The 16351-nt window shown below is 42.9% G+C and overlaps 1 protein-coding gene across 10 annotated transcripts in view; it reads left to right on the top strand.

The window, feature by feature from the left end:
* The window catches only part of LOC148037934 (AT-rich interactive domain-containing protein 5-like), an 85535-nt gene extending 71489 nt beyond the window's left edge, over nucleotides 1-14046 (top strand). For 2 of the 10 annotated variants that reach the window (XM_087676963.1, XM_087676959.1), the window contains 3 exons: nucleotides 10310-10402; nucleotides 10539-10631; nucleotides 12658-12918. In XM_087676963.1, the coding sequence (XP_087533089.1) occupies nucleotides 10310-10402; nucleotides 10539-10631; nucleotides 12658-12699 (228 nt within the window). In that variant the 3' untranslated portion in view covers nucleotides 12700-12918. The other 8 variants (XM_087676957.1, XM_087676958.1, XM_087676953.1 and 5 more) reach the window with 8 other exon arrangements.
* Nucleotides 14047-16351: the final 2305 nt, after the last annotated feature.

The raw sequence follows: 16351 nt of genomic DNA, 5'->3' as shown, positions 1-16351 counted from the left end.
GCTAGCTGGTCAGCCAACACCATAATAACTATCCTGAAGGCTGGAGATCCCATGATCCCCACGAACTACCGAACAATCATGGTTAGCCATGTACTAGCTAGGCTCTATGGATCCATCCTGAACCACGAGCTGAGGAAGTGGACGGAGCAACACCAGCATTGGGCGACTGGACAAGTAGGGTTCAGGAGGGGGTTCTCCACTCTTGACCATATGCTCACACTTAGGGCCATTATAGAGGAGGACAGGGCACATGGGAGGCAGGTATACTACTACTTCGTGGACTTTTGCAAGGCCTTCGACACGGTACCATGAGCCAGTCTCATGTAGAGACTACAAGAACTGGAGGTCCCGCCCGAAATGCGTTGGGGGATACTGGCACTATACGAATCGGTCACGGGCCGAGTTCGAATATCAGGGGGCTGTCAAAGGAGATAACCAACACCATTGGAGTTAAACAGGAATGCCCACTCTCACCTACTTTATTTGGTCTCTACATTGATGAGATGTTAGAGTACATGGATAGATTGGGAGGGGAGGGATCTAGCCTAGGAGGGATATTGATATCCATCTTACTATATGTGGACGACATAGCTCTCATCTCCAACACACCCAAAGGGCTACATTGCCAATTGGAGGCACTACGGGCCTTCTGCTAGGATAAATACCTCACCGTGAACCTAGGGAAGACCAAGGTCATGGTGTTCAACAACACTTCAACCCAATGGATTCGATGGTCAGTACCCCCTTCACATACGACGGGGAAACCGTGGAAGTGATCCAAAGATACGTCTATCTGGGGATTACATTTTTGAGACCAAGATTCACTTTGCGAAAGGGAACAAAAGATAGATTGGCAGGAGGCTATGCAGCCCTCGGATCCATGGAGTACCAATGTGCCCGCATACAATTCCAGAAGCCCCGTACAAAGCTCTGGCTATTTGACACTCTAGTTGTCAAAAGATGACATACCAGCGAGATAGTAGGGTTTGCGGGGAGGAACACGGAGTGAACTCAGCAAACATGGAGAAGAGAAGAGAAGAGAGAAGAAACTCTAATGAATGGAAATGTTGAAGTTCCGAATCATGGAGTGAATGTTACACAAGGAAACAAGGGCGCCGTAGCACAAGGAAGATGATGAAGACAGCCACGAACCACGAACCGCAATGTCCTTCTGAAGGGGTATGAGGGTAGTGGAGAGGTTGGAGAGAAGAGGTGACGGGTTGAATGAATCAGCCGTGAGAAATGAATGAGAGAGTGGCCTATAAATAGACACAGTCAGTCTAGGATGACATCCCTTTTTGGGGCTGCAAACCCTAAACGCCAAACGCAGAACGCGAAAACGCAAACTGTGGGTGAAGGGTTTCTCAATATCCCCTCTGAGACCCAAAAAGGGGAACAGGAAAAGAGTCAGGTGGAGACGCAATGCTTATGCAGCAAGTGCCACTTGGACAGTGTCCAAAGTTGACGTACCAGCGAGACAGTAGGGTTGGCGGGGAGAAATAGACTAAAAACGCAGGTAGAGCAGCCTACAGGAGAGAGAGAGAGAGAGAGACTAAAAACGTAGGAAGGACAGCCTGTAGGAGAGAGAAAGACTAAAAACGTAGGCAGCAGGATTGTGATGACGTGGCAGGCTGTACGACAGCAGGTTTGCACGGGACTAGTAGTCGCCTAGTTGGAATCAGCTCCAAACTGCGTAAAGGATCTTTGCCGCTGTTTGAGCAGATCCAGCTCAGATACCATGTCAAAAGATGATGTACGAGCAAGATAGTAGGGTTTACAGGGAGGAACACATAGTGAACTCGGCAAACATGGAGAAGAGAAGAGGAGAGAGAAGAAACTTTGATGAATGGAATGATGAAGTTCCGAATCATGGAGTGAATGTGACACAAGGGAACAAGGGTGTCGTAGCACAAGGAAGATGATGAAGACAACTACGAACCACGAACCGCAATGTCCTCGTGAAGGGGTGTGAGGGTAGTGGAGAGGCTGGAGAGAAGAGATGACGGATTGAATGAATCAACCGTGAGGAATGAATGAGAGAGTGGCCTATAAATAGACACAGTCAGTCTAGGATGACACCCCTTTTTTGGGCTGCAAACCCTAAACGCAAAATGCAGGAACGCAAAAATGCAAACTGCGGGTGAAGGGTTTCTCAACACTAGTCACACCAATACTCTTGTACGGGGCCCCCGTATGGGGATCCAGTCTCTATCACACAAGGAGGGCCACACAAGACTAGCCACTGCCTCAGGAGGAGGTCATCTATGAGGGATGGGAGCAGATGGAGAGACCCCTAGTATTTATGATATCACGGATGATACGGAGCAAGCCCTCTGTGCCACACGAGATCATCAGAGCAGAGATGGGGGCACCACCCATCGTAGCTGAGTCCCTCTTCCAAACAGTGGGCTTCTTGCAGTGACTATGGGACTTGCCCCGGCATCGGTACCCTAGACTCGCGCTGGAGTCATCCAAACAGCTAGCACTGCAAGGGGACACTGAATGCTGGTATGCTCGAACAGAGATCTGGCTACGGCCACATGGCCTACACATGGATCACCTCCCCCCACTACAATACAACCTAGATTGCCCCCAACTGGAGCTCAGTCGGGAGGAGGTGAACTGTATCATCAGAATGGACATCATTCAGCAACACACGGCCAAGACATGGGTGACTCCTACAGAAGACCTAGGGACAAAGAAGACTTTCTACTGGGAGCACTTCCTACACATATCTCCAGACGGCTTCATTACCCGCCCAAGCTACATGGACACACACTTGTCCCATGGAGTCAGAAGCGCCATCAGATAGATTCGTACATTTTTACACCAGCTATGGGTCGAGACAGAGGTAGATACAGGGCCCACCCCCTCCCCCTAGAAGATCGGATCTGCCAAATCTGCTAGCTCGAGCCGGAGATAGAAGAACACTACATATGTAGGTGCCCAGCGTACTATGAGATCCGAGGAAGCTTCCACTACCTGTTCAGAGAAGGATTCGGGCCACTATCCAAAGTGATGGATTTGAAGGACCAGAGATGTCTTGGGCTCTTCTTGTTGGAAATACGATGCCACAGAGACCACCTCCTTTGGACGTCGGAGCAAAGACAGGGAGCTGGCCAACGCCTGCTCACAGAATTCTACCGAGAGTCAACTACCATCCCCACCCCCGAGCCCCCACCAGCCCCATTGACCTCCTGGCAGCAGGGGACCACCCTAGCCATAGCCACAACAAGAAACAAAGCTCAGCGCCCATGCCCAATCAGCCCCCACCCCCGCAAGAGGCACATGTCGAGGATACAAGGGATATACGCTGCCACTGGAGGGCCCATGCCCTACCGATTCAGCCTCTTGATGTTAGATAGACCCATGTGGGACATTTTAGGATGACCAAGCTCCATGAGCAGTTCCACACCATACTTGGAACACATATGAATTGTACCCAGCTTATATATCATTTTGTACCTACTCAATTAGTTTATCATAGCATTAGATGGTAGCTTTATTGGGACCTGGAAAGTTTCCCAGACATTTTATATGTAACGTTTTGGTCTCATAGGCCAACTTGGCCTTTCGTAGACGTTAATATAAATTTCTTTCTTTCTTTCTTTCTTTCTTTCTTTCTTTCTTTCTCTCTTGCTTCATCTGCCATAGCTCACACCTCTCTTGCTTCCGCTTGCTCGGGCTTCCACTTGGGCTTCTCCCTTCATGACGTCTCTCCGTACGTTAGGAGGCTTTTTCAAATGCCTTGCTCCTACCACGACTTATGGGGCTAGATCGAGACCATATTGCAGCCTAGGCAATGCTTTTTGACCCTTGATTTTGATTGCTCTTATAAGGATTGGGATCTTGTAGGTTGTCTCAATCTTGATAAGGCTTCGACTAATTAGGTGTATCATCTCATGATTAAGGATCATCGTTGGCTAGTGATCAAAGCCAACTTTTTTTGGGGCGTACATAAATCTAAGGCTTGGTGGAAAATGAATATGATGGAAGGTTGGCTACATAGGACTATGTTCAGATGCAAGGTCTTTCTTTGGAGACTACTGATTTGTAGAATTCCCCTTGCCTCGGCTCTTTGAAAGCACCAAATCTCGAATGATAATTGTTTTTTTTGCCCTACTTGTGTGAATCTCATCATAGATTTATTTCTTGCCTTCAAGTAGGAAAATCATGATCCTTTTGCTTGATATTTGGAAAGCTATGGTTGGCCCATTGTCGTGTCCCTTTGACAGGGTCTTTGCTTGGACAAAATATCCCACTCTAGCGTAGCCATGTATGAAAATTTTGTTCCACTTTCTCCCACTTTCTTAGATTTTGGGGTTGTTGGCATCAGTGGGTTACTAGAATGCATTTGTTTTTGTCTCCGTTGCTAGTGTGAGGGACATATTGCTAGACTCTTAAGGGTCTTCTACATTGGTAACTAGACCTCATTTAGCATGTTGATCTTCTTTCTCGGGGGAGGATTTAGTTTCTTGGCATACAGAAAGATCTTCTATTCCTTTGTGGTGACTTTTGTATTCCTTTGGGGATTTGATATAATATATTACTCATTACAAAAAAAAGAGAGAGATGTGCAAAAGACAAAAGTGGCCTATGAGACTTGAGCATATAGTACAATTGTAGAGATATCTCATCAAAAAGTCTAATCAAAGTATGTTTAAAAAAGTAAATCAAATCTTTAGATTTAAAATGTAGTATTGAAATAAATAAAACTAGAAGTATGAAATAAATTTGAAAAAAATAAAAAAATTGGAGATGTTGTCTATTTTCATCCTAGGATCCTCCTCATAGGGGCTAAGGTATCTCTCTAGACGTCTCCTGTGGCAGGCAATAATGACTCATATCTGTTAATAGTGAAAATGGCTAGGTCATGTTAGCTATCTTGTCAGCTCATGAGTGAGTCTAGGCATGTGCCTTAATGGGACATGCATTACTGATTATTTTAGGTATTTTTAATTATGATGGTTATTTTGGCATTATCTAGCCCCTAATCATTTTCTTGGCATATTTTTGGCCTTCATACTTTGGCTCCCTTCTCCACAACGAGTCATTCATCATCTACAAATTCTAGTATAGGCCTCGTTGGAGAGAGGGAGTTCGTGCTGGTACTCGCAAGCCACTCACTGTTGTATGTGATTGTCTTGTGTTTGGTATATGGATTCAATTTCTCGAGCATATCTCTGAGTTCTCCCTTTGTAGTGTTTTTTTGTTTTCTCTTTTCTCTCGTGTTATGTAACCTATGACAGTAGTATCTCTCTCTAATCTCATAGTAGACAGTGTAGGCATATGTAAAGCTTCTCTATCCTGTATAATTGATAGATTCGATCCTTTGGCATGATATCCTCAAATTGACCTGTTTCTATCCATGGTTGGTGTGATGAAGTATGGATTTGACAAATGGTACATTAAAGGCTATGTGAGAGGTGTGTATCCACATATGATGGGTATGTGACAAATCCATTATGAGAGAGGTGCAATAAGTGTGTGCAGTAGAGTATCATCTTTGTGTCTAATTGTTGCATAGGGTTCATGTCATGAGGACATGTATTTTTGAAACCTCACTTAACATGTGGATTAATTTTGAATCACATGGTTAAGTAAATGTTGCACATGTGAGGTGTAACTGGGGTTAGAGTAAATCTATAAGCCCGAGACTCTAGGAAATGACGGGATGTCAGAGGCAAAAGTTGCTATAAGTTATGCCGCACAGGTACTTGATGGTATCTGGTGCCAGTTGTTGGCCTAGGTCATTCATTTGGCCATAAGTGTCAGTTATTGGTAACACTAGAGAAGTTGTATTTAATGGTACCTAATGCCAATCTGATGGTCAAAGATGGCGCAGAGACACTCGTGAATGGAAGTTGCCTAGCCAATTTAATTATTGGCTAATTAGATTATTTTTTGGGCACCAAAATAATTGTTAGATTAATTTTCAATATTTAAAGATTGGAAATTAATATTTAATTATGGATAATGCTGGAAAAACCATTTGAGAAGGGTGTCACTTGTCAAAAATGCCCATGCAAGACTGAAAAACGTCTTTGAAGACTGGAGAGATGCATTTTAGTGTATTCAGCCTATACGAGAGAGGGAGGTGATGTTGTTGGTCTGATCTACAGCCATTGGAGGACCTTCTGAGGTAGCTAGGTGCAGGAGAAGACCAATCAACAAGAGGTGACAGCATCTCTAGGTTGTTGAGATAGGGCAGCAGTAGTGAATGGCTGATTTTCTTTAGTTCTTCCCATCTACAAGCTATTGAGACAAGACAACAATAATAAATGACTGATTTTCTTCAATTCTTCGCAAAGAAATTCTAAAATTTCTCTCTCCTCAGCATTCTCGTTCATCTCCCAACCTTTCTATAGTCCTGCTCCAAAGATTATAGCATTGACATCACCAAAGGCTGAGAAATTTCCGATTTCTCTGCTATAAACCCTAATTTGCACCAGAAATTAGCGTTTAGCAGCAGCCTCGAGAAGTGTGTCAGGGTGAGAGCCCGGCCTCCTTGAATTAAACCATGATGCGCTTCCGCTCTTTTACAAAAGTTGATTTGCGCTTTTCCTTGTGCGCCTTTCTCCCTTATTTAGGACTCTTCTCCTTGTGCGTCCTTGTCTTCCGTTTCTCTTTGCCTTGGCCTTTGTCTTTGTCTTCTGCTTTAGCTTTTCCAAATTTTCCACCTTCATTCGTTTGAGGGTTAAGATTACCCCCCTCCTAGACGAGTGCCAGTCCCATGGCACTCACCGTCGTAGGTAGCAGGCTGTAGCATGCACCAAAGACGTAGGTGGCAAGGACGCCTGTGGTTTTCATGGAGGAGTGTTGGTGGTAATGTGGAAGAAGGTCCTGGGGGCCTGTTGATGGCCAAGGTGGCTGGTGGAAGGTTGGTGGAGTTGGCGGTAGGGCTATTCTGTGTTGGGGATTGCATTGATGGCCAGCACAAGTGTTGATTTGTTGGGGATTATACATATGATGATTCTTTGCAGGCTTGTCGGATGGTAAGGGATAAGCATTCAGAGTTGGGTGTTGATGGAGATCGAATGACACTTTCGTTGGGGTCTTCAACACCTGCAATTTGAAAAACTCTCGTGTGGTCTCTCCCTAAGGGGTAGTGCTAGTCTTCTTATCGTGCACAAGACATATTTGATTAGTTTGGGAGACAGATTGAACTCTAAGCAAGCTGAGAGTATTGTCCTGCACTTGAGGACCCAAACTGTGTATATACTTCGGTGCAGATATTATGTGAGTGCCCGTGCATACTTAGATATTACGTAGTTAGAAGACTGTGGGCTAGTTTCTCGTAACAATGTGTGGATGAAGAAAAGTTATCCATGTTGAGCAGAAGTACACATGAAGGTATATGAGACATCCTTTGCATTGTGACTGCACAATGTAGCATAATTGAATACAGGGAGGACACCGCACTTTCGGTAGCTGGAAGCTATTGGACTTGCTTGATGAGGACAGTGTACATTTCATGGCCAATCGTGCAGTGCTTACCACAATTGATTGCAATGGTACTAAGGCAGAGTGCAAGAGAGAATTGTGCAAGTGGGTCAGGGTGACAGGTCTAACCATAGGAGAGACAAGCTCCCTAGGTATGTCCAGGCAAATTCAAGTGGAGGTACCAACAAATAAATGAATTTGGGGCATTTTCCATCTCCATTAAAGCAGATAAATACCAATTGACAACACAAATTAAGGGGCAAATCAAATTGAAGACTTGCTGGTCATTTTGGATAGCGAGGGGAGTTGGAATACTGAAAGGGATTGAGAGAATCCCATTGTACATCAACTTCTTCTTCAATCAAGTTAAAGAAATACGCAAGGGGGCACCAGTTTTGGGGCCAACAACCTGTCCATTGTCCAAGATTGTAAGTTAATCAGTTTTGTAATAAATGTTATTGCTGTAACTAAGTTGTAATCAGGGAATTACCACCCACCCATGGAAGGAAGGCTGGTTACAGTTCACCTAGGTCCTCTCAGTAGTCGCTCTCACAAAATCTATTCTAATCATTTGGTCTAGTTCTAGCTGATTGAGTCAAAGTGTAGGACAATCAGGACTGTAGTCAAAAGGTGGGAATGTGTCTATCCTCATCCCATGTAGGGTTAGCCATGTGTATATTTGGGCATACCAGCAATGTGTGTCTTCCTTTGTTGCTAACTGTCTAGAGGCCATGAGTGCTAGGTAGGGGTATCTCACTTGTGGGAGTTTTCATAGTCTCTGAAGAAATGTCACTGCCTTAAATAGGGCCTATGTGACTAAAGATGCAGCGCCTAGCTTTGCTCTAATGATCTCATGGTGCACTAACATTTTACATAGTACATGCTATCATCATCACCAATGGTCTCTCCATGGGATACCATCATAGCAACATGGAATGGAGGTAATGGGGGCTTGGGATGGGGGAGTGCTGTTCCTTCATGGATAGGAATGGGGAACGTGCTCCAACTGCTAGGAATGTACTTTGTCACGTCCTTGACAACATTCCCTGTTGGGAATGTTCCAACTTGAAGAAACGTTGTGGGGAATGCTATGTTCCATATACATATTGTCACGGGGATGTGAATTCTTAATTCTGCATATTGTCATAGGGACGTGAATTTTTAATGCTTGGCTTAGCATTTGATTTAATTATTAATCAAATGTGCAAATGTGAGGTGCACATGTTGTGCAAGTCAGCTTAATTATTAATCAAATGTGCAAATGTGAGGTGCATGTGTTGTGCAAGTCAGCTAAGTTGCAATGACAGACCAAGGACCTTGAGATGTCGGGGTGTCAAAGACAAAAGTTGCAATAAGTTATATTGGACAAGTGCTAGGTGGTGATTGGTGTCAGTTTTGGCCTAGGGCATTTAACTGGTCAACAAGTGCCAGTGGTGACATCATAGTATCCCAAAATATAACGGCCGTTTCAGACCAAGACGGGAACAGGGAAACGTTGTTTCGGCACCTTGTGTCGGATGGGCAGACTGGTTTTCAGTTTCTCTCCTGTCTTTTATGCGACCGTTTCCTCCTCTTGGTCAAGCACAATGAATTATTAATTTTGTTTTAAATAGCAATATGATGTATAGAAGGTGCTGGAAGGGTGCCTCCCCTTTCCTATCGCGTTCCCTATTCCATGTTCCATGCTGCTATGGCTGCCATCCATTATAGAAGTCTCTCTCCGGTCCTCCTTGCCTTGTAAGTGGCTCTCTTCTCGTGTGGTAGAGGCAAGGCCCCCAGATGTCTGCTCCATAGAGAAGTTGTGATCAATGTAAACAAAATCCCATAGTGTGGTGCATGGTTCCTAGAACTGTACATTTGCACATTGTCTCTCAAGTGCTCCCAGTGCTGGAAAACTTTGTGCTAGCCTAGCTTCTGCTGCTTCTTGCATGGGAAAATTTGGCCTTTGAAGGTCACACTCAAGTATACATGAGATTTGACAATCTCAACTACTTGTATCCCAAAAGTTCACTAATATTCTGAACGGGTCACCCAAGCTGGCATGGTATTGAACACCATAACCTTTGTTTTTCCAAGGTTCAATGAGAGGTGTCTGTCTCTGCAAAAGGTATGTAGTGCATCCAAATGCTGCTGCAAGCCCTCAAGTGAGTCAGAGATCAGCACAATATCATCTACATACACTAGAATGGGTATCATCACCTCTGTGAGCCATGCACCAGGGTCCTGTAATCTGTCTATATAGTCTGCTATCTTTTCAATATAAATGCCAAACAGGGTAGGTGACAATGGGCATCCCTGCTTCACCCGATTGCGCTGGTAACTTTATCTGACAATCCCCTTGGTGTGCATTTACTCTACCTGTTACTGACTCATACAAGGCATAAATCCCCCATTGTAACTCCTCTCGCACTCCAATGTCTTGTAGTCTCCTCATAAGCCTGGCTTGTGGGACTGTGTTAAAGGCCTTATGGAAGTCTACAAAGCAGCAATATGTCCTCCTCCCTTGTGACCTCTATGATAGCCCGAAGTGTGAGTATATGATCTCGTGTTGTGTATCCCCTTCTGAAACCAGCCTGTCCTATGGTTCTGTAAGTATGTCTTTCTGCCCAACCACGTCGAGCTTGTGCTCAAGGATCTGGTCTCTCACAGTGTGTTCACACACAGACACACACGCTTTCTCTCTCTCTTTTTTTTCGTAATGGAGCTCTCTCTCTCTTTGTAATGGGTACACACACACACACACACACACACACAGTGTGTGCGTGTCTCAATTTGGTTCATTAATCTGATTTTACTGTGAGGAGGGCCTATGTGACAAAGTACAGTTGATGAAATGGCTCCATGGATTGTTGGGCTGAAAATGCAGGTACGAGTTCAGTGTGAGCCTGGAGGACAGCTTGTTATTGCAGGTGAACCAGAGCAGGCTAACAATCCTTGGGGAGTGACGGCCTTCAGAAAGGTTTGTTTTTGCAAATCCTAAGCATCAGAATTTTGAGGGAAACCCCACTGGTCAGACAATGAGAGATGTTAAATTGTACACTTGAGTATATTGATGATGTCATATGCACTCTGATTGTGGAATCTTGTGTTGTTAGGTTGTAAACTTAGCTTCCCCGATTGATGCTAGCCAGACATCTGCAGTTTTTACACGTCATGGGCAACTTTTTGTTCGCATACCATTTGGCCAGGTGCATATGTAAACTAGTTTTGTAAATATAGTTTAGCTTCCTTCAGACTGAAGGCTGGTTTACAAAAACCACCTTCAAGGCTGTAATAGTTAGACCTAAGTATTAACCTTATTTAAGAAGCTTTTCTGTATGTGCTGGTAAGGACTCGCTAATCAGGAATCCAGTTCTAATGTGATCATTTAATCTGTTGTCATGAAGGTAAGACATGGTTTGGTTTCAGATTTCCAGCATGATTATGTTGTGCATTTGACTTTCAAAGGTTGGAACTGGCAGTTACTGTTGACAAAGGATGTGATGACAGAGCAAGACATCTTTAATGATTTTTGGATGTATTTATTGAGGATGTTTCAAGTATTGGCTGTTAGTATGTTTAGGAAATTGTGTATCATTGTTATGGAAGTCCAATCTTTCATTGCCACTAAGGTTTTGGAGAGGATCTTATATTTGCATCTCGTGGGCAGGAACAAAGACTCTTTAAGAATTGAGTTTTTCCTTGCATAGATTGGGATGTAGATTTTGATGAGTAGATTTGGGAAATGGCAAGTCAGCTACCTAGAGAGAGGTGGAGGGTGGTGGTGATGGCAGTGTGAGCAGCGATTGTAGCCAAATAGTGGTGGGAGGATGGAGTGGCCGGTGGAGGGCAGGATTGGAGGGTGGTGGTAGGTTGGGTGGAGATGGATGGATAGGTTTACATAACCGGGGCTAGAGGTGGTCAACAAGGGTAGAGGAGAGTAGATGAGGGCATGTGAGGGTAGAGATGGGTAGAAAGGAGGTGTGGGTAGTAAAATGTGGGTAACAGTATAAGGGAATTGGTGAGCATAACTAAGCTACAGGGGGATAGTTTAGGCATAATGAGAAGGAGAAGTGTAGAGATAGGCTGGGAAGGGTAGGTGTGGGTAGTGGTACAAGGGGATGGTTAAGTGTGACAAAGGGGATAGGCAAGGGATACAGGGGAACAGAAGGGGTAGCTAGGGGGGAAGAGGGGTATAGGTGAGGGTAGTGGGATGTAGGTAGGATGGCTGGTTAGAGAAGGGTGTATATAAGAGGATAGATGGGGGCATATGTGGATAGAGATGGATAGGCAAGGGAAGGTGGGGGTTGTTTAAGTGTGACAAAGGGGATAGGCAAGGGATACAGGGGAACAGAAGGGGTAGCTAGGGGGGAAGAGGGGTATAGGTGAGGGTAGTGGGATGTAGGTAGGATGGCTGGTTAGAGAAGGGTGTATATAAGAGGATAGATGGGGGCATATGTGGATAGAGATGGATAGGCAAGGGAAGGTGGGGGTTGTTGAAAGGTGGGCAACTGTATTGGGGGATAGGTGATTGTAATGAGGGGGTAGGCAAGGGACAAGACGGGGGTAGTGATAAGAGAAGGTAGGCAAGGGCACTATTAGGATATGCCGAGGTAGATGGGTAATGGTGATGGGTGAGTGGTCGATCGAGGAAGTATGAATGGGTGGGGATAGATGGGGAAAGGCAAGGATAACAAAAGATAGGAGGGTAAGGGGGGTAGGTGGTGGTAGGTGAGTGGTTGAGCAAGGCAGCAGAGGGGGGTGGGTGAATGAGTAGGTGAGAATAGTTGGTGGTGGGAGTGGGCGAGGTAAGCGAAGGTACATGGGGTAGGCTAGAGTGGTGGAGGTCTGTAGGGGAGGTTGTCCTTACACACGGGCGCGCGCACACACACGGACGCACACACACAAACAAGGCCCCAAAGATGAATTAAGGTTCCAACATTTGGTTTCAGTAGTGATGCCAAGAGCGGTGAGGAAGTCTTGGGTCTGTCTCATTGCTAGGCAAGAGCTTAAGTCTAAACTTCACCACTAGGTGCTGCCTTTGCACTGTTGGGGAAGGTGATTAAGGAGATTAGAAAGGGCTCATGCTTGCATGCGTGAACAGAACACACCCTTATATTTAAGAGAAAAGGAAATACGAGAACACACCCTTATATTTAAGAGAAAAGGAAATACGAGAACACAAATTGTTGGCCAATTGGCATGTTGAGAGAAGACTGGTTTGTGGATTTACAGGTTGAGGGAGGTTATTCCAACTTGAAGATTGTTGGCGGATAGAGAGAGAGCTTTTGCCAAATTCCATGTATTATCAAATAGTCCAATATTATATATTGTAATAGTTAATGGAAGAACTCATTAAAGCAAGGAGTAATGAGAGTTTTTGCCAAATTCCATGTATGTTCAAATAGTCCACTACTAATAAGTTGTATTATTTTTATGAAAGAAGTCATATGCATAGTTAGTACTTTTGGCCATCACAAGCATAAATGATCGATTGTGTTTATATTTTGTCGGACACAAGTATCAAAAGTTTAATATCCAGATTTGAAGTTCAAAAGCAAGCATAGCTAGTCTCAAAGACAAAGACATGCTTCTTTTGGGCTCAAAGAATGCAAATGAAGGATTGTTGAAACGAGGAGTGTATGGGGTAACTTCAATATACAAAGTAACGAGTGAGATGCCATGTGACATGAATAATTAATAAAAGGAATTGAAGTTGGGCATTGATAATATACTGGAAGCTTGATAACAAGTCTGTGTCCTAGGATACTTTTATGTCCTGCTTATGGCTTGAAAACCCTTGTATTTTTTTAACGTCTAGTATTGAGGTCTACAAATGTTTTGGGGTCCTCTTTTAAATTTAGCATCTTGTTTTGAGTCGAAGGTCAAAAGCATATGCTAGAAGCTTGATAACGAGATAGTACCCTAGGACATTCTTGTCTTATCTATGGCTTGAAAATCCTCATTTTTTAAAACGTCTAGTTTTACCAAAATTTTAGGGTCATTTAAATTTTAACATTGTTGTTTTGAGTCAAAGATAAACTTTTATGGTAAATATTCTCACATATTAAAGATCTCACTTAATATGGACTATGTATTGTCACAGGGATAACTTACAACCTTGTAAAGTGAGTGATGTATTGCCATATCGTAACTTATAGTGCATGAAGTCTCTATTGTAACTTAAGCAGTGTTTTAAGACATTGGGAACTTGGAAGGTTCAAATTGTACTACGATGACTTTTCTTGTGCAATTGTTTGTATGTAGTTGCTTTTGAATAGAGTTTAATATGAGCTAATCATATGCACAATACTAGTTTGAAACATTGCTTTTCAACTTAGATTTGGCGTGTTTTTGAGGATATGATGTTATTGGGCTTGTATGAAAATATACAAGCTACTTGTGCAAAGCTTATATTGAAATTTATAATATCCAACCACGAAAAGTAATCGACCATGCAGTGTGATTAAAAGCTTTTTGAAGTCTTGCCATGTGATTCATTTAATGAGATTTGTTAGTATGAAAGAACCGTGTCGCGTTGGAGATGGAGCCATAGTAGCCTTCTAGTGTTGCTTTTTTTGCTAGGGTGTGGAAATGTACGGAATCTAGGACAGGGCAGTGAGCTACAGTGGATGGAAGAAGAAAAATAAACTCATCATGACAGAGACACTGGACTTGATTGTTACACAAGTGAATTAGGCTCCAAGATTGAAGCTCGGACTCATAAACACAATCTTGTGTATTAGATTGACAAGTACAAGACTAACACTAATTGATAAAGAAAAGCATAATGTATTTATTCATATGAAAAGTAGTAGTCAAGTACAATGCTTTATAGTTATTGGATGTGTATAATTTTTCCTTTTTGTACATATATGATTTCTACAGTTTGTATGTTTTTATTCCAAATTGACTCATACAAAGAGGGTACATTAGGTGTGATTTTTAATATTTTAACACTCAATCACAACCAGAAAGTACAAATTGTGTACATGCTTTAGTAAAAGTAACACCTGCTAAGTGGGCACACAAAAAACGTGGCAAAACACCAGAGGCTGTTGCAGAAAAGGCTAAATGTGGGTACCACAAATATGATGGTCATCCAAAGGCTGTAACAGGGGCCTTACAGAGGTTGTAGTACAAGGCTACATGAGGAGTTTACAAGCTTATGATAAAGACATTTGGGCTAGACATTACAAGGCTAAAGAGGTCAATAAAAAATGGGATCAAGAATCGGTAGGCCCTTGGAGTTTTCATCATTTCTTTGGTATGGATCTTCAATTCATTGTAGTTCTTGTCTAGCTTCTTATACTTGTACTTCACTTTGTTTGCCACTTCAAAGTCTTCATGATTTTTTTGCTACTGCTTCTTATTCTTGTTCTTTTGGTCCTCTTGATCTGCTTCATTGACTTTACTTGCAACAGTTGCATCAGTCTTTATGTCCATGTTTTCCTTAAGCAAATGTATCATTGTCTTTGAGACAGCGGAGATGACTTCAAAATCTTGTACTATCTTCAAGGTAGGAGGCATTTCTTTAAATAATGATAACACTTGAATGCTTATAACTCATCATTCTTTGGAAGTAAGACAAACAAGTCTTCCATATAGTGTTGTTAAGCAACATGAGTCATGCTACTCTTCATGAAGTGTATCCACATAGAAATCTTCTTGCTTGTCATTGACATGACTTGAAATTAGTATCCACAACTAACAATGGGTTGGTCTTATTATGTATCAAAAGACACTAGCATTGGTAGTGCAGTATTAAAAGATACCAGTTTGAAATCTAATGTTTGTTGCTTGAGTTTAACTTGACTCTTGATGCTTGTCTTGTCCTTCAACCTAAGTCCCCTCCCTGTTGATGGATAAATTTTACTTGAATTCTTGTTGGAAAATGAGTTGGGAGCTTAGATAAGAGTGGCAGCAGCTTCAATGTACCAATAGGAGTGAGAAAATGAAGAAAATTGAAGCTTTTGAGAAGTCGGCTATGGTTGCCAACTCTAGGGTTTCTGGAAAGCCTTGGTTTTTCAGTCTGTGTGCATTGTGTCCTCAACTAGTTTGAGAAATTTTTATATGGTAATGAAGCTTGGTTAATGGGCTTCTAAAGCCCTATGATTCTAGGCAAGATCGTAGTCTGCATGCAGCATGCCAGCAGTACGATTAACAGCAGGCACGATTCTAAGTAGTACATTGAATTTCGTCAATGTTGAATCATATAGTGGCCAATGTTGCATTCTGAGATGTCACTGAGTAGAGAAGGATGTCCACAGAAGGAATCGCGAGTTGATTTGGCCTGTAGAGTCAGATATAGAAGCTCCAAGTGTTGTATATCCTGTCTGGCTATTGCTACCAAATAGTGGCTATGGGGTTCAAGTGAGAAATTGGAGTCATACACTCACACTGAGCTAGATGTGAGTTGGGTAGAGGTTGAGAGGAACCAAGAGAGGTTGGAGAAGCAATGCCATGCTCGACTGGGCTCTGATACCATGTGAAAATGTGTGGGATCTAGGACATGGCAGTGAGCGACGATGGATGGAAGAAGAAGAATGAACTCATGATGATAGAGACACTGGACTTGACTATTACACAAGTTAATTAGGTTCCAAGATTGAAGCTTGGACTCATAAACACAATCTTTTGTATTAGATTGACAAGTGCAATACTGACAACTGATAAAGAAAAGCATCATCATGTATTTATTCATATGAAAAGTGGTAGTTAAGTACAATGCTTTATAGTTGTTGGATGGGTACAGTTTTTCCTTTCTGTGCATATGGGATTCCTGCAGCCTGCATGTCTTCATCCCAAACTGCCTCATACTAAGAGGCTACATTAGGTGTGATTGCTAATATCTCAACAGGGTGGTAGATTGATAGTGATTGTTACCTAATAAGGCCATAGTTTGGGCCACTTTATGTTCTTATCGATT

The sequence above is a fragment of the Lygodium microphyllum genome, chromosome 4 (assembly GCF_053477565.2).
Source record: "Lygodium microphyllum isolate KBCC chromosome 4, Lygodium_microphyllum_v1.1.10, whole genome shotgun sequence".
NCBI classification, from domain to species: Eukaryota; Viridiplantae; Streptophyta; class Polypodiopsida; order Schizaeales; family Lygodiaceae; genus Lygodium; species Lygodium microphyllum.
This window is presented reverse-complemented; position numbering and strand designations above follow the sequence as displayed.